This window comes from Orussus abietinus, unplaced genomic scaffold (genome assembly GCF_000612105.2).
Source record: "Orussus abietinus isolate OABI.00-Male unplaced genomic scaffold, Oabi_2.0 scaffold5, whole genome shotgun sequence".
Classification (NCBI taxonomy): domain Eukaryota; kingdom Metazoa; phylum Arthropoda; class Insecta; order Hymenoptera; family Orussidae; genus Orussus; species Orussus abietinus.
In genome coordinates, this window is record NW_019394929.1 from 2,409,422 (window position 1) to 2,427,244 (window position 17,823).

Here is a 17,823-nt window from a genome sequence, read left to right on the forward strand (position 1 = left end):
CGACTCCGAGGGGCGTCGCCTCGGTGGGGTGCGGCGGGTTTGCGCTTTAATCATGCGGTATGGTGTAATTGGAATTGCGCATACAGCTCGCGGGAGAGTTTCGAGCGTCTAATGGGCCGCGTAAACTTTGCGGGCCGCTCGTTTAAACTGCGGAACGTCACGTTTGTCGCGTTGTCTGCGGAGGACTGCGGGCCGAACCGTTGCCCCTTGAGATTCGCTTAACGGGCGGGCAAGTAGTTGCCGTGTTATCCGTCGATTAAGAGACGGATTCGCGGTCCCGCCGCCGCCGATCCGCATTTGCATACAAACAGATATGGCCTTTGAGAGATACCCCGGCGCCGCTAAATTCCGCCCCATAAGAAGTTTCCCAGCGAAATATCCCTTTTGGGACGTGTCCAAGCTACCGCAGTGCGGACCGCCACGCGGTTTCCGTCTCGCGGCCGGTCCGCGCGGTGCCCCCGGAACCTCGATGCGCCGAATTAGTCGAAACATTAATAAAAGTCACCCGTTGACGCGCATTCTAAGTAACGACGATTCCGCGCGGCTTCGACGACCGCTGCGGGAAACGATCGACCGACTCCTCTTTACGACTTTGTTATCGCCGGCGCCGATTATTTTTTACGCCCGGCGTGATTGTTTAAGTCCGAGCCACCGCACCGCGGTTCCCGCCCGCGGCAATTTGTCAGAGTACCCAGGAGCTCTTTATCCCCCGTCATTAAACCTCGGCGTATTAATCACGGCGCTAATAAAAGTAATTCCCCGGCGCATTGTAACGATAATAATTGCACTCGACTTCGACGAATCGCTGCGGGAGGTCGCCGATCGATTCCTTTTTCCTCGTGGCTTTATTATCGGCGGCATGATTATTCCTCCGTGGCGCGGGGTAAACTCCCTCGCGGATTCAACGAATCGCGGGAGCTTTCTTGAAACCGAGAAACGTCCCCGGCGATTCCAATTGCGGGGTTTGACTTGGAATAACGAAGAGACCGCCGCGGAATTGTAACCAGCGGAGCTGCGCCTCGCGAGGAATAATGAAAGGCGTCGCGGAAAGCTCCCGGTTCCCCTTTTCCCGTTTTCGCTCCGGCTCTCGTTTTGCATCGCCTTCCCTTTTTTTTACGGAGTCGTCGAATGCGATGCACCCCGCGGGGCATGGACGCGCGTTTGATCTCGATTTCGCGAGTTCGATGTTGCTCGGTCCGCGGATTTCCCGAGTAAATTGAAGAAATAAAAAAGAAAAGGACCAGTCAAAAGACGCTCAATGGCATTAATTTCCAGCACGGCGGGGAACTAATAATCGCGTCCTCTCGCGCGGAAGACGCGCCGGCTTTGATCCGGAATAAAAGCGGGGAAGGAAGCGAGAGTTTTGGCCGGTCGGGAAAACGGGGCTCTTTTTCCGGGGCAAAAAAAAAGGACTCTTACGAGCCGGCAACTCTCGTGCGCCGGGCGGTTGCTTATAAGACCCGAGTAAATAGAGTTGCTTAAATAAATAGAGCCGCGACCGGGTGCAATACTTATCGTTGCACGTTGCGTACATACCCTCTCGACGCTCGGAGCTTTCCGGCGCTTGCATGTACGCTCGTCCCCTCTCCGTGCGCATACACCCCCGGATATTATGTACAACGAGCTCGTCCGTGCAGGGGTGGGCGCGCGTATGCACCCCCGCGCATCTGAAATATTAACGAGCCTCTTTGCCCGGCGCATAAATTTCCCTGCGTTTCGCGCTGCAACCGTGTAACCAAACGTACCCTCCCGGCTTTCTTTCTCCCGGCGGGATCCTCTTCGCGAGGCAGAAAGTACCGCAAGAAAGAGGGAAACGAGACGCAAGCCGGAAGGGAGGAAGCCCGAAACATTCCCCCGACTTCCTCGAGAAGAGGGACGTTCGAGCGCGAAATTTCCTCCCCTTGCGTGATTTCGTGACGGGCGATGTATATCCTTGATGCATGTTAAAAAAAAGAAAGAAAACTGCACCGGCAAAAGTGACTCTCGAGCGAGGGTCCGTGCGCGTCGGACACGCGTCGATGCCCCACCGGAGCTTTAAATTACCGCCCCGCCCCTGCGCCGCGGCGGAGAGGAGTAATCTTTACGGCACATCCACGCAAAGTCGGCGGTATTGATAAAGATGGCCGGTATCAGCCGAGGCGCGGGATGCCGGCTTATTAAAGCCCCGACCCTCGGCGATAATGGCATCGACGCCCCGGCGTTATCGGCTTTCGCCTCCAGCCGAGGGCCCGGAACTTCCCCTGGAAATTTCTGCCCCTTCCGGATCACTTCCCAGTCCAACCGGATTTTTTTTCCTCCCAGGGTCGCCTCCGATCCCCGGGTTATCCCGGTTTAATTCGACTCTGGACTCCGCGAAGGATTCGCTCCCGCTTCCTCGGACTCCTCTTCGGGGTCCTCGGTCTTCCGAGCGCTAACAAGGGTTGCCGCTCGACGGGCAGATGCAGTGGCCAACTAACCGGTGAATAACGGCTCGGTGTGCCGAAAGTACCGCGGTAAGCTCTGCCGGGAGCTTTGCGAGCGGCTGTGAGCCCGCCGAGTAAACAGCGCCGAGCTTTGCGAGGGCAAAGTTCGGCCTCGGAGGAAACTCCGGCGATTCGCGGTCTTCCTCGGTCGCGTTATGGCCCCGTCGGAAGAATCTCCCTCTTCCCTTCGGGGATTATATATCCCGTCCGGTTGCCAGCGACCGGGATTTCGCTCCCGGCGTTCTCCCTTACTTAGGCCGGCGACGAACTCCGGGATAACACCCCTTCCTCTGAGAGATCCGAGAGTCCGAGCCCCTTACATCGATTGCCCCATTTCTCGCTGAGTGGAATCACCGGACGAGGCGTTCTCGAAGGCTTCCGAAATCTCGTATCGAGTCCTGCTCGAAAGCTCGGTTTGGATTCTACCCGACGTCCGGCTGAAATTTTTTTTTTCCCACGGCGGAAGAGATGAATCGGGAAAGGACCGAGCTCTCACATCGTCCGATTTGAGCGTTCCGTTGCTAAAGGATATCGTTTCTCTTTCTTTTTCTCGTTTTTTACGAGGGAAACGCACGCCAACTCGGCCCGTCGTTTACGACGGGCGGATTTAGCAGCGTGGGCAGGCATAAAGGAGAATCCGCTCGGCGATTCAGCCATCCTCGTAATACGACTGAGCTTTTTATTTTAGAACCGACTCCGAGCTTTCCCTCCCCGCTGTCTCCCTCCGCGAATCAAAGACGAGTCTTTGCGAGGACATCGTTTAATCCGAAAAAGAGTGCCTCCCCCCAACCGTCCTCCGTTCCAAGGATCTCGAGCCAGGAACCTCCTCGACGCGGACCCGGAAGAATTTTTACGGGAAATCCGCCGCTCGGCGGAAAAATCCGCGATGCGGATTCGAGCTGACCGCGGTAATTGGTAATTCGGGCGAAACCGTATCGAGACAAACTAATGTGGATAATTCCTATGTCGAGAACCGATTTGCGTGCGGTGGGATTCATGCGGTAATAGGAAATAATTGCATCGACTGGGCATGCTTTCACGTTCCTTCTTTTAATTAATTCCTCAGGAGACTCGAGCGGATGCGGAATCACGGACGAGGTGGTCCAATGGATGGACAGGATCCAGAATTCCGCGGAAGCGGAGTCGCCGGTGCCTCCTGGGAAACCTCGGGAAGGAGGAAAGCCAAAAGTCGAGCCCTGGAACGGAGACCCGGAGAGTCCTGGTCACAAGTACACGAGAGAGGCCAACGAGCCTGTACACCGCAGGTCCCGAAGAGCCACCAGGCCGAAGGAGGACAACAAGAACACGTGTTCTCTCTTCATCCAAACGGATCCCCTGATCTGGAGGCACATCTCCAAGCAGGTAGAGGAACATCTCCTGCCGGTGTTTCCCCCCGACTCGATTTGCAATAAGCTCGCGTCTCGTCCTCCTCCAAAATATGACCGATCGTATATCGCAAATGCAAATTGGCCTTTTAAATCCAAAACGTAAAAGGACGGCCCAGACGTCGCGGAATTGCATCCCGCGTCGGCGGGGGAAATAAAGTCGATGTAAAGAGAGAGAAAAAGAGCATATACTCGGGGGCCTCGAATAGAGCTTTATGGCCGCGTTTCACGAGCTTCGCATGGTCGGCAAATAGTCGAAACGCCGAAGCTCCTCCATGCAGCTCCCCATTGGTTCCAGACTTACCGTTCGCCTTGAATCGATGAGTCCCATTGTAAGCGGCGACGTGGTCCCGAAACTGGATCGACGATATCGTCTGGATCGTCCTGGCGATCGGTCCCAGAGATCCGAACTCGCGCCCTTGCTCTTTCTCCTGGAAGACAACGAGCCATTATCCGATCGTTTGTTTCAGCTGCATCAAGACGCGGAAAGGACGAGGGAGGAGATTCTATCGCTGATCGCGCACCACGTCACTGCCGTCAACTACATCTACAGGGATACAAGATTCGACGGTAGAATCGAGCACAGGAACATCAAGTTCGAGGTCCAGAGGATAAAGGTCGGACCTCCGAGATCCCGAGGGTATCTCCTCGCTCGCGGATTTCACTGGTGTTACTCATGCGTAGTGTTTTACTTTAGGCTCTGAAAAATTGACCCGGGTATATTTTTCCAGCTTTGACTACGTTATCCGCGGAGATATAAACCCTGAAAAACGCGCGAAAGTAAATAGGTCAGTTTAATCGCTTTAAGCCCCTAGGGTTTGAACCGCATTTTTGACGAGTTAACCGAGGTTTTAGCTGACTAGTCCCCATAACATAGAACTCGAAAGATACCACCTCGGTCCCAGCGGCGCTCTTCTGTAGGATCACGGAATTGACTACGACCTTTGATACCACGCGGCATTGTACTGCACTGCTTAATAATCGCTTTGACGATACCTTTCGCGGAGTTAAACGCGACACATCTGTGGGTACGAGCGGAGACGGATTTATAGTTTCCTCGTAACCTTATAGCCAGAGAAACGGCACGCGCAACGACCTCCTTGGTTACCTCGACTCCTTCTAATTGTAGATCGACGATGACACGGCTTGCACTCAACCGCAAACCTATGGCGGGGACCCGAATCCATTTTGCATGGAAAACATCGATGTCAGCAACTTCTTGAACCTGCACTCGCTGGGCAACCACGAGGACTTTTGCCTCGCCTATGTCTTTACCTACAGGTGGGAGAAATAACCGAAAATTCCCCAATCGAATCCTGGACGCTCAATATTTTTTCTCCTCGATGCAGAGACTTCACCGGAGGAACTCTAGGCCTCGCTTGGGTGGCTTCTGCTTCCGGGGCATCCGGAGGCATTTGCGAAAAATACAAGACCTACACCGAGACCATAGCCGGGATGTATCAATCCACTAAAAGGTCCCTCAACACGGGAATCATCACCTTTGTCAATTACAACAGTCGAGTACCTCCCAAAGTGTCGCAACTGACTCTGGCCCACGAGATCGGTCACAATTTCGGGTCGCCGGTAAGATGAAGTTCAAAGAGGTCCTGATAAATTCAAGGAAGCTGTCCGTCATTGAACTAATCCACGTTACGGTTAGATCCTCCATGACTGCGATGATTGAACGATATCGACCTTGATCTTTTTTTTAGCACGACTTCCCACCGGAATGCAGACCGGGCGGTTTGCACGGAAATTACATAATGTTCGCATCAGCTACCAGTGGCGATAGACCCAATAATAGCAAATTTTCAAAGTGCAGCATCGGCAACATCAGCAATGTCCTAGACGCGATAGAAGATAACAAGAAGAGGAATTGTTTCACGGGTATGCTAGGGATAGGAATTTTTAAATAATTTCGACAGCTGCGCAACTTTTTGATTTTTCCCTCCGAGAGAGGGGTACTTAATCGTCAATTAATTGCAGCGTCCGCTGATGCATTTTGCGGGAACAAAATCGTCGAGGCAGGAGAGGAGTGCGACTGTGGATACGACGATGACGAGTGCGTGGACAAATGTTGCTATCCCCTGCAAGTGTCCGAACTGGACAAAATCAGAAACGATACTGCCAAAGGCTGCCATAGAAAAAATGGGACTCAGTGCAGGTACTTCTGCATCACCCAGATGAAAGGGATTGAATAATTAATTTTTTTTTTATGGAGGATAGCAATTAATCATTCCCTTTTAACTTTCAGCCCGAGTCAAGGGCCTTGCTGTTCGAGCGAAACCTGCCAATTTGTTCCACTATCGCATAACGTCCAATGCAAAGCTGAGTCCGATTGTAGCTACAATTCAACGTGTAACGGCAGATCTTCCGAATGTCCTGCCCCACTGCCTAGAGCGAATAAGACTAGATGTAACGAGGGAACTCAGGTACGTGCCCATTTTCCTAGCGCACTTAACGAACAAGATTAATCCGAGCATAGATGTTCTAAATTATCGACATTGTTTTCCGCAGCTTTGCATTAACGGCGAGTGCACAGGATCCATTTGTCTTGAGTGGAACTTAACGGAGTGTCTTCTGACTAGCAGTATAATACCGAATATCGACAAGCGTAAGCTTTGCGAATTGGCATGCCAAAATGGTACCGACACGTCTACTTGTCGCAGCACTAGTGAATTTGCCAGTGCCGTCGGGCTACCGGAAGGTGGAATCAGTCTCAGACCGGGCTCTCCTTGTGACAATTTTCAGGTAATGAAATATTCCAAGTTTCCCGATACACCTCTTGCCGACCCTGGTGGCAGTGCTCTGAGATATGTTTTCGTTATTTGATTAAAGGGATATTGCGACGTGTTCCTTAAATGTAGAGCGGTCGACGCCGAAGGGCCTCTTGCCAGGTTGAAGAATCTCCTCTTCAATAAGGCAACTCTGCAGACGGTCGCCCAGTGGGTCACGGTAAGAGCAATTCGATCGAGAGAAGTCATGGCCCCGATACATCGAACAAGCCGGCATTTATTTCCGTTCGCTTCGCAGGAGTTCTGGTGGGCGGTTCTACTGATGGGCATAGCCTTTATCATTTTCATGGGCTTGTTTATCAAGTGCTGCGCCGTGCACACACCTTCTAGCAATCCTAAGAAGCCTCCCGCCAGACGAATCAGTGACACCTTAAGGAGGCCGATGAATACCCTTAGAAGAATGGTAAGAAAATGTCTTCGGAATTTAATTTTTTTTTTTTTTTAATTAAAAATATCACGTAAAAATCGGATTCATAATAGCAATAACGTTCCTTTTAGCGGCATCCCCACGGAGTCCCTGGTCCTGGCCCAAGAAGTATACCACCGAGACAAGGACAAGGAGCTCACGGTTCCCGAGGACCATCTCACGGATACGGAGAAGGCAGAGGTGCTCAGTATTATCCTAAAGGTATCGTTGGTGTACCCCTTTTTGTTTCGCCGCCGGTTATCGATCGGGTCTGCCCAAATACGCCAAAAATGTACAACATGCAATACTATTTAAAACCGCTCAAATATTTCTACACATTAATAGGGGAACGTATTAATTCTTGCCTAAGAAAAATTCTTATCTAATCACCCTGCAGGCTCGATCGAAGCCCTTATTGTAATGCCCCTTTACGCGTAACCCGCAACTACATCAGTGTTTTCTCCTGTTTGCATCTTCCTTGACGTTCCTTGATTGATGCGCCTCACCTAATCGAACTATCGTTCTATGAGCTGCAGAGGTGAGCTGGAGCTTACAGTACTCATCCGTCAGGGGCAAATTCACGAATACATTTTACCCGAATTGATTAAGACAGCAAGGCGATCGCGCAATCTCGAGTTCCTGAATTTGCTCCTGCCTTCTTTAAGGCAATCCGTGCCAAAGACGACTATTTGTCACAACGCTTTTTAACATAATTTTCCGCCTGCACCTTTCCCTCTCTCGCAATGCGCCGAATGTACCCGAGCACTGCTTTCTATATTTCGTTCTTCTCAGTTATTCGTCACCGTTCTATCTTTGCTTCCGCCAGAGTTGCTTGTTCGACTCTTATTTCCCGCCTTTGCCCGTGGGTGTATCTCGTTCCGTTCTATCGATTATAAATTTTGTCTACGTTGGCATGCCCGACACTTGTCTCCACCGATTTCGTTGATGCAGAATGTCTCTCTAAATTTTAACCAGGCTACCGCTCGGTTCCCACAGCTAGTGCGCCACCCGGCAGCTCCTCAGCCAACTACGGTAGGTCCAACCATCCCGAACTGTACGCCGGGGCCTATTCGGGCTCCGGGGGAGCCGGCAGGAGTGCAGCCTACGAGATGAGACACCACGACAAGGTGTGACCATCCTAGAAGAGCACCCTCGGGGATGAGCGAGCTCGGTGCGCCCTGCATCGCCCCGAACATCGCCCACCACCAGCGAGGACGGGTCCTCCCGTGAACGCCGAATACGTTCCTCCTGACTCGCAAGGCGGACGAGAACGGTCCTGAGGAAACCTCGAGGTCGACGTCCTCGGGATGGGGTCGCTCGACGGAACCCTTTTCGAGTCCACCCTAAGCGAGAACTTCGTCTCGGATTCCCTAGGAACGGCCGAAGGAGAGGAAGGAGTGGACGATGGTACTCGAGGCTTGGGATTTCGTGGGACGAATTCGAAGCTAGGGACTCGAGACCTCTCCCTCCGTGGGCGCGAGTTTGCCGTAACAAAGATGATTTCGGAATTGCGAGTCCGTATTGGGAAATGATCTCGGACTCGGCCGCGTAAGGAAACCTCGGGAGTGTGATGGACGTCCTGTCGGATGTTTTTTTTTTTTTTTTCTCTAATTGTCCCGAGAATCGCGGAGCCGAGCCGAAGAGCCCAGCGAAGCTTCGAGTCTGCCGTAACGGAGTATCTTTCGAACGAGCGACGTCTTTCGGATTGTTTCTCTTTTCTTTTTTTTTTTTTATTACGAAGGGAACGACCGTTGTAGAACGTTACGTTGGACCTGACGTTCGCGTAGAATGCCGGGAGAAGTACGGGAGGAAGATGAGAGTCAAGGGAATCTTAATATTTGGAACCCTCGCGGTTGCTTTTTTTCGTGACGTGCGATAACAGCCAAATCGCCCGTCGCCAAACTACGCGACCGGAGCTGGAACGAATTTAGTTAAATGATTTTATCCTCTTTTGCGACGTACGAGAGATCTTGTCGAGGAATCAATAAAACGGGATCAATCCGTATGGCAGACTCGATTCCGCGCCGTACCTTTTCAAGGAACTAGCGTTCAGCATTACCAAACCATCAAGGGTCATTACTTGATCTCTGTACCAGTATAGTATATTAATTACCGGTAATGATTAATTATTCCTATTAATTATACGCAGTTCTTATAATCAATACGAATAATTAATTCGTTTTACGCTGATTGTCATTAGCCAATTGACGCGAGCAAAGTTGATAAGCGAACAAAAAGAAGGGAAAGAACATTTTATAGTGATACGTCATTATGATTCTATTGATCATTATTATTATTGATATTATTATGGATGATATTATTACTATTATTGATTAGTTAAAATATTGTCGTTTACAGCCGAATGGGCGAAAGTCATAGCGAGAAGTGTTTTCCACTTTCCAAGATATTTGTTTATAGTAAGCTCTTAAGATTAACGAGGACAACCGGGACCGATTTAGGCCGGGATGTATGTACATATTAATATTACAATTAATGCGTATGCGTTCACCCGCTCGGCGGTTTTCGCCGGCACGTAGATGACGTTCTGATTTTCTCTCCTTTGGCTGGTCACTTACCGCGAGTGTTGTAAATTATATTTAAATAGCGTTTTTAATTGTCTGCGATCGCGGAGGGCCGTACCGTAAGAGCACCTCTTCGGGTGCACGGCGGACCAAAGAAAGGCCCTTTCATTCGGACGTGAAGAGCCCGCCTTATTCCTAGGGTCGTTACGACTCGCACGACCGGCCCGTCGAAATTATTTTCCGTCGACGTTAAAAGTCGCGCGAAATCCTTTCCGAACGTTGTAACACCGAGCAGCATCCTTTCGAATCAAAGGCTGATTAAATTAACTTATTTAAGTATTTTTTATTATACGCTGCATCACGCGTCAGCTGCCATTAGCGGAACTTTTTTTCTTTTTTTTCTTTTTTTCTTAATCTTCCCGAGAGCCTTCTTCCTTTCGTTGTCGAACGATAAGACGGTCTCTTTTGGACGACGCGCGGTTAGGGCAGATCGAGTCTTAGCTTCCGTTTTTAACGAGGGGAACCTCTTTTATTACAACTTTTTATATCTATCGTTTCTTGTAGCCCTCCGTCTACGGTATCGTTCTCGTGAAACGCACTCTCGTCCTGACGATGTTTTCCTTAATGTATTCTTTTCTTTTTCCTCATTTCGAACGTCCGACGATGTTCCCAACATTAATTCCAAGCACAAGGCAGACGGACCGACTGCGTTAGGTGCGAAATACTATTTTTCTACGAGCTTGAGGGAACGCGTATTTTAGACATCAATGTGCAAGATTCCGATCCTATACGTAGCGATCGCATGCGAAACTCTACTGGCCGGCGATGTTCACGTATCGAATATTATATTGCGAGAGAGATGACACGTTGATTAACGAGAGAAAGAGATGCAGATATTCTGTATTTTATTATCAGGACCTCGAACTCGGAGCTAGGTGAATTACTTTTTAAATAAGACGAGCAGGTACCGCGCAATCTTCGAGGTCGATTCAAACAGTGTTTTACCCAGCTCTGCTCGGAATCATAGAGTATTTCTTATAGTATTATTCTAAAAAAAAAAAGTAAATAAAAAAAATAAAAATGGCCAAGAGTTTTCACATTCGTGTTATGTTAAATAATAAGAGAATGTGTCTTTTTTTTTTATTCGGAATTACTTTGTACATCTCTTCTCATCCATCGCATACCGATTTTTCCGATATGACAGGAAGTCTTCTTACTATCGAGGTGCGAATCTAATCATGGATGCATTGACATTAATTTCATATACCAGTTTACCCTGAAAATGGGGGGAGTAAAGGGGCATCGGGATTCGCGAGAGGAAGAGCCACCCGAGTTGCTGTAATCTGAGTTATCTTTTTGCGAGAGAGTCGTGTGGAAATGTACAATATAATGCAATGTGATTATTAAAAACGGATTGCGTGGTATATCAGACATGTAAGAGAGAAAGAGTGGGAGAGCACGTGGGAAGAAAGAAAGCACCTGTGTAAATATATTAATACTATACATGAACGATATAATTATAAACTGAAACAAATGGTAAAGCGAATAAAAAATACTTGTTTTTATATCAGATCTGTATTATAGGGAAATATTATTCTGTATTTTGTATCTCGGGACGGAATCGGTAAATTCGGCGTGTATGTTAAAAAGCGCGCAAATGCCACCGTGATTTTAAAAATCCACAGCTAAGGGGAGTTTTATCGGAACAGGTATTTCAATGAGGATAGTATTTACGAACTGCGCTGCGTGAATTTTCAAGTTCTTGTATTAGAACAAGAGAGCGCTTGGCCCCATTTATAGTTACACGACCTTTCTTTTCCTTTTTCGTTTACACCTTAACTGAATCGACGTAACGAAGCGATCTTCTTGAGACGCTCGTTCCTTTTTTATTTTTATTATTTTTTTTTTTTTAACACTATTAACTAAGTCTCAATTGTATCTAACCATTACTATTCAGGATATAGATCACGCATGTCAACCATCTTTCACTGCCACTGTGTTCGATCAATACATTGTTGTCAATAAGTCAATAATCTGCTTTCGAATCGAATATATCCTTATGTACGAATAATATCAGCACATATTATCATCGCTTCCAACTCACTGCCACTCGATTCGAATAGCCGTGGTAGTTTTTTTGTTTCCTCAGGAAGTCGAGTTAACGAGTGATTTTCAGACCCTTAACACCTCGAGGTGGGCGTCGAAAAAAAGATCGCTTCGATCAACCGTCCGTCCCGAAAGGACTTAGAGGATCCAGTAAAAATTATCTACCCCGACTAGAATGGGGCCAAACTCTCGTTAATTAGTCGAATAAATCGCTTGCGTGCGTGACTTGTAAAGACGAAGTTTCCCTCATGATTTGCTGCCAGGCTTCTACTATCCTTACGCGCTTAGGCTTCGTTTCCGTTTCTCGTAGTAACGCGGTGCACTATATACTCTATCACTTGTACATAATGTTAGAAAAGAAGAGGAAAAGAAAAAAAATTAAGAATTATATTTTTTCTATCGATCCAAAAGAACGAGGTGACTTATCAACGTCGTGCATCTGGATTTCATTGACTTTATTTCTCTCTCTCTCTCTCTCTCAGCTAATCATACCACCCGCGTACTACGTATATACCGATTAAATTCGCAAAGGCGAATTACCATTTCTTTCCGCAGAAAGTTGCTTGGTTATCACGAACCACCAAGTGGCCTTTGCTTATCTCGGACCCCAACCTGTCGTTTAAATGAACCCTTAACGATACGTCCGCCTGCGACGTTGATTCATGATTTCAAGTTTAACCAAGCATGATACTGACCAATTGCCTGACCGTAGCTTAAGATAACTACTTTCTCTCTTTTTCCTCCAAAAAAAAATGTCCAAAAGGACGTGGCGTGTTTTAAGGAATATTATAAATAACAGAATATGATTGTGAATAATTCCTGTGTTACGTTAATGTGATTAAAGAAAAGGACATTGTAAAGAACTAAATAAAGCATACATTTTACATTTACGTTGAGAGAAGCCCTTTGACGCCTTTCGTTCCCCCTTCCTTTTTTTTTTTCTGGAAATTTCTTTATTTCTTTTATAAACTATTATAAAATAGGTACAATGTACAATAAAAAGTGGAGATAAAACGAGGGTTTCTCAATGGTTAGCATGCGCTGTGAATATCATACGAAATACACGCATTTGTACATCGCGTACCTTCTACGGAGGGTGCAGTTAAGGTCTACTAAATGAAACTTCTCTTTAGCACGCTTTTAAATAGAATACTGAAATAAAACAGGCTGCTACTACTGAAACACTGTCCTCCGAGACGCGGTGTCCGAAAATCATGGATCGCAACCGTCTCGCGTTTCAACGAAGTACAAATTAGAATTGTTCTTGTAAACTTCCTCCCGCATTTTCCATCCCTTCGGAATAACATCCGAACGATATATTGCATACGTGCTACCTAATCTTGAATTAAACGCTTTGGCTCGTGCACTCTCTGAAATATTAGTCCCGTGTCAATGCATCGGTCCGCCCGGGTAGATATCCCTGACAAAGGGGCATAAACTACTTGCGACAAACACCACTGACAACGGTAAAAAAAATTACACGTAGAGTCAAGAAATACTTCGGGCAAAAGTTACTCCGCGTACCGCTCCAACCAACTTCGGTATAAAACATTTACCTGCCAACCTCGCCATTATTACCATTAGAAGTCGTGTTTGTTGGGATCGCTTTTGATCCGGTACACCCGAGAGCGACATCAAGAAATGTATAATTGCAAGTGTACAAATTCGCAGTCTTTCGAAATTGATTTTTGACCGAGAAGGCTCTGGTGCATATAAACCTCTCAAGAGCACTTCAATTACGGACTCGATCCATTACAGCTTGAGTGCTTCATCCTACCGAGTATCCTGACACGCAAGAAAAATTGTTTTACGGCTGAGAGTGTTCCAATTTATAAACGTCATGATACGCGTTGCGAATCAGCGCGTAGGGGAAGCAGCTCTCGAGCAAGTCCATCGTCAAGAACGGAGACTCTTGGACGATTTGATCCAACAGAAGGTACACTGACTCCCTATTCTTGGTGGTCTCTTTGTCGGCCTCTTGCCCCAGTCTCAACAAACTGGAAGAGGCTAATGCCAAGAATTCTTTCATTCTGTCCTCGATGTCGTTCTGCCCGCAGATCGTGAACAGTGCGCCGAATATATTGTTGATGGCCGTGGCCATGCAGTGAATATTGTTGGAGTGCCCTTCCAGCGAAGCTCGGTAGAACGAATTCTCGTTGCGAGCCAATTTTGGTATAGAAACGGCCACGAAGACCATCAGCAAGCAGACGAGCAAGTGCTCGTCTTCGTCCACTTCGGCCTTCTGGCTTTTCAGAGCTGCCGTCAAAGTTGGGTCCACCTTGCAGGTCAGCCCAGCCGCGGAAGTCATCTCCGAGACGACTCTCATCGGATCACCGGAAGGCAAGTGATGCCTGAAGTCCAGAATGGAGCTCAAAAGGAAGGGTATTCTCTCCTCGAGGACGTCCACGAGAGCCGACTGAGCCAGTTGTCGGAAGCTCAAGATGACTCCGATGATCGTCACTCTCTGGAGAACGTTGTCCACGTGCTGGAGCCTTTTAAATTGTTCCTTCATCACTTCCGGCTTGTCGAAGTTCGTCCTCAAAGCCACCAGGACGTCCTTGTTGCTGGTGACCAACTTCTTCAGCTCCTGCACCTGGCTGGCGATGTGCCACATCAAAGTCTCGTTGAGCATCTTCATTCCGTAAGGTCCGATCAACTCGGCCAGCGCTCTCAGCTCGTTGATGTCGGAGAACTCTTCGGCATTGAAGGGTATAGCTCCCTCCACGGAGAGGCTGACGAATGCTCTTTGATTCCCCGAGTAACAGATATTGCCCGCGCTGACTCTTCTCAGCAGGACTTCGGAGTACCACTGAGTGTAGAGCGCCGCGATGGTCTTGTCTCCGTGGCTGTCGAGAGCTTGAGTTTGCTGCAGCAAAGCGTTGTTGAAGACCCGAGTGATATCGATGTGAACGTAATTTTCTACGGTTTGCAGGACGTTCATGTACGCCCTGACGCTGACGAAGAGCTCCGATGGCTTTGCTATTTCGCTGGTATCCGCATTGTACATGACCATGCCTACCAAGGCCCTGGCGAATCTGGTCTCTAGATGTTGATGCAGGTACTCCCTGGGAGCGAATGTGTATTCCCAGACGTTGATGGTCGGACAATAGTTGATGGCGTAGCACAGCTCCGTCAAGGCCATGTGGAGTTTGTCCATCGTGGTCAGTTCTTCCCTGGTCTTCCTGGAGCTCTCGCTCCCAGGCTTGTGGATCTCGTACGTGTTCTTCTTGTTCTTGTCCTTCTTCTTCCGGTTAACTACTTGCGAGATTAACAAAGCGCAATGCTTCGGAAGGAGCTTGTCGCTCATATTGCACTGTTCGTCACAGATCGTGGTGATGATGTTCTTCGCTTCTTTGGCCATCTCGTCGAGGAACATGTTGACCACGGAGAGGCTCCTTTCTCGAATGTGATGACGTTCTTCGGGACAGAGCTCGTGGGTGCAGCTTTGAAAGTGGCTACATATCAGAGGGAATGCTACGATATAACGATTCTGCGCGGGGAACTCCAAGCACATGTGAAATTGATCCTCGAAAATCTTGCTGTAGAAACAGAAGATCGACAAGTCGGACGTCTCGACGAGCATTTCGTCTAAATTGTCTACCATCTTGGTATGAAAAACCACCGTGTCCATAAACGAAGCGAGCTCTCTGTTATCGGCAAGATTCATGTTACATTTACTAATCGACATGTAGGCTTGCAATCTGAACCAATCTAGCCTGAAGGCGCGGAAGTCGAACAGCTCGTTTTCCTCCACTTGTTTGACGGTCAGACCGGCAACGGTTGAACACAAGTCACTCAATATTGCACCCTCGTCTTCGGGACACACGGGGAGATTCTGTATCATTTGATGAAGAGCCGGGGCGTCGAATCCTGATAGGAATTGAACGTAATACCTCTGAAGAACTTGGGAATATTTCCTAACGAGAGCTCTTAGCTCTTCGCAGTGGAACAATAATTCTGGCAATTGCCTATCGACGAGATCTTCGGCTCCTCGCCCTTTGCCCTTACCCTGGATCGGAGGATTTTCTCCATGCCTCAATAGCCAAAGAACTTCGTCTCTTGCATGAGAAAGTCCCATAAGAACCAGTAACGCTTTTGGACCCAAAAGACCTGGCTGGTCCGTCAAGATCAAGCCCAGTTCCTTCAATGCGGTTCTCAGAAACTTTCGTCGCTCTCTGTGCCTGTATCCTGCTTTCTGCGTTGCCTGATTATAGCACTCTTTTACTTCGGACACTCTCTTGCTGTATCCCTTCATACTTTCGAAGAATCCTTGAATATACTGATGAATGTAAATGAACTCGTCCCTGAATAGAGCCAAGACCCACCCAGATTCCAGTGCCGTTGTCCAGAGCTTATTCGGTTGTTCCTGACCGAGAAAGGTATGACAGAGAGTGAAGCCTAAAATAACCCATCTCTCGATTCTATCTAAACTAAGCGTTTCGCAGGACATGGTATCGGTTGCGGCAGCTTTCAATATTTGCCCTGGACTCCCGACCAAGCTGAGTTTTTGATCCGCTCTCCATGTGTCCGCGGACAAGTTCCTCCCAGGATAAATCGGCCACAGAGATGTTAAAGCGTTTTTCAACAACTTTGAGTGAGGAACGAATTCCTCCGATAATTTTTTCAAAGGTACGTCGTAATCCATAATCATCTGACCGAGTCGTGGGAAACTCGGATCGGACTGACTGTGCACCATTTCGTGAGCGGCATTGAAAAGACCAAGGACGGCTTTGCGATCTTCCACACGAGATAATAATATCATTAAACTTACGTACGTCACGACGAGATCTAAATATCCTTTAGTTAAATCGAAATTAATCGTGATATCCATGTGCACGCCGCAAGCATCCATAGTCGTCAATAGCTCGCACACGTTGTCTTTAAAGTCTAACAGATCGACAAATGTGTAATAGTACAAGGACAAAGATTTAATGATCTCGTTCCGAAGATTGGTAATCGTTTGAAGTCCCTTAATGTCTATGTTGGGGAACTTTCGTACGATCGATTTAATGGAAGACTCTAAGGTCTTGTCCGAGAGAAACGCAGGCTTCGATTTGGCATCTCCGCAAGCCTTTTTGATGTTGTAAATTCGAGTTAACATACCGATCCCTCGGTCATTCAAAATTGTCAGCTTCTCCGCCAACTTTTGTTGGCTCGGTACAATTGGACGTGCCATGGTCACGGTGTACGATCCGTATAACACCTCGTAGTACTTATACTCTATCCAACTGCCATAACCAGACGATTCTATGGTTTCCTGCGTTTATAGATGACAGCAGACCCCACCCTGGGGTGTCTGGAGCAGAACGCTCTAATTTTCGTACCCCTGCTACCTGCGACAGAGTATCCTTAATAATTTACACCTGAACTTTACCGAAACGATCATTTAACCTGCTCTCAGCGATACTAACCTCGTCTCTCAAATCATGATTAATTTTCAGGAAATATTGACATCATAAATACAACGTCGCTGTAAGTACTCCAAAGCTTGACCGACGTGAAACATCGATAACTAAACGACGAGGATGGCTAATCTACAGAGTTTTCAAGCGGGTGGAATCATTGCACAAGTGGCGGTCTCTACTCCGCCGGGAAGTACTATCTCCATAGACGCACATAACCTATGACTATTCCATGCTCCCGAGAAATCAGTTCACTAACTTATCGACGGCCCCCCGACTTACCATCAATTTACGAAGTTTCAATCCTTTTCGTCTCATTAAATTATACTATGCAGTTTTGATCGAAAGAACCGCACACTCATACCGTAAATAACGACGTTTATACGGTTTTTAACGTTCTCTTAGTAAAGGAAAAATTCCGACGAGGACGCGAGTCGTAACTGCTTTAGTTGCACCAAGCTTAGACGAAGCAGTTCCGTAACGTCCGGTAGGACAAATTATTTCTGCATGACGCCGAGGCCGTAATTACAAAGATAAGCGTATGTGGGAATCTTTTGTACGAGCGCGGTCGTTCCTATGCCGGAATACTCGACGATTGTTTCTCGAAGTGTTTCAGGCCCTGATATACGACAATTAGGATTCCTCCGAAAACTACGACATTTATCTTTCAATGCCAATAACGTTCTCGGGCGCGTCTGCGAAGTCAGCATCGCACCGCTAGAATGAGTTGCATGGGAGACGTATC

At 47.9% G+C, this 17,823-nt stretch overlaps 2 protein-coding genes across 5 annotated transcripts in view; one reads left to right on the plus strand and one right to left on the minus strand.

The window, feature by feature from the left end:
- Positions 1–12,034, plus strand: part of LOC105701150 (disintegrin and metalloproteinase domain-containing protein 10) — a 70,261-nt gene extending 58,227 nt beyond the window's left edge. Inside the window, exons 4-15 of one of the 3 annotated variants that reach the window (XM_012427600.2) lie at positions 3,529–3,824; positions 4,318–4,464; positions 4,977–5,128; positions 5,197–5,431; positions 5,560–5,734; positions 5,834–6,011; positions 6,102–6,279; positions 6,365–6,598; positions 6,686–6,802; positions 6,881–7,045; positions 7,141–7,270; positions 8,024–12,034. In XM_012427600.2, the coding sequence (XP_012283023.1) occupies positions 3,529–3,824; positions 4,318–4,464; positions 4,977–5,128; positions 5,197–5,431; positions 5,560–5,734; positions 5,834–6,011; positions 6,102–6,279; positions 6,365–6,598; positions 6,686–6,802; positions 6,881–7,045; positions 7,141–7,270; positions 8,024–8,181 (2,165 nt within the window). In that variant the 3' untranslated portion in view covers positions 8,182–12,034. The remainder of the gene's footprint in view (positions 1–3,528; positions 3,825–4,317; positions 4,465–4,976; positions 5,129–5,196; positions 5,432–5,559; positions 5,735–5,833; positions 6,012–6,101; positions 6,280–6,364; positions 6,599–6,685; positions 6,803–6,880; positions 7,046–7,140; positions 7,271–8,023) is intronic. The other 2 variants (XM_012427601.2, XM_012427602.2) reach the window with 2 other exon arrangements.
- LOC105701149 (membrane-associated protein Hem) lies at positions 11,034–17,569 on the minus strand. Of its 2 annotated transcripts, none has more exons than XM_012427599.2 (2): positions 17,088–17,569; positions 11,034–17,005 (listed from the first exon to the last, which is right to left on the minus strand). In XM_012427599.2, the coding sequence occupies exon 2, from the start codon at positions 16,850–16,852 to the stop codon at positions 13,484–13,486; it is 3,369 nt and encodes a 1,122-aa protein (XP_012283022.1). In that variant the 5' UTR covers positions 16,853–17,005; positions 17,088–17,569; the 3' UTR covers positions 11,034–13,483. The 2 variants fall into 2 exon arrangements, with proteins under 2 accessions (XP_012283022.1, XP_012283021.1); XM_012427598.2 differs by having other exon boundaries at positions 11,034–17,009.
- Positions 17,570–17,823: the final 254 nt, after the last annotated feature.

Coding starts and splice junctions, on each gene's coding strand:
- LOC105701149 (XM_012427599.2), bottom strand. CDS start 16,852: ATGGCACGTCCAATTGTACCGAGCCAACAAAAGTTGGCGGAGAAGCTG.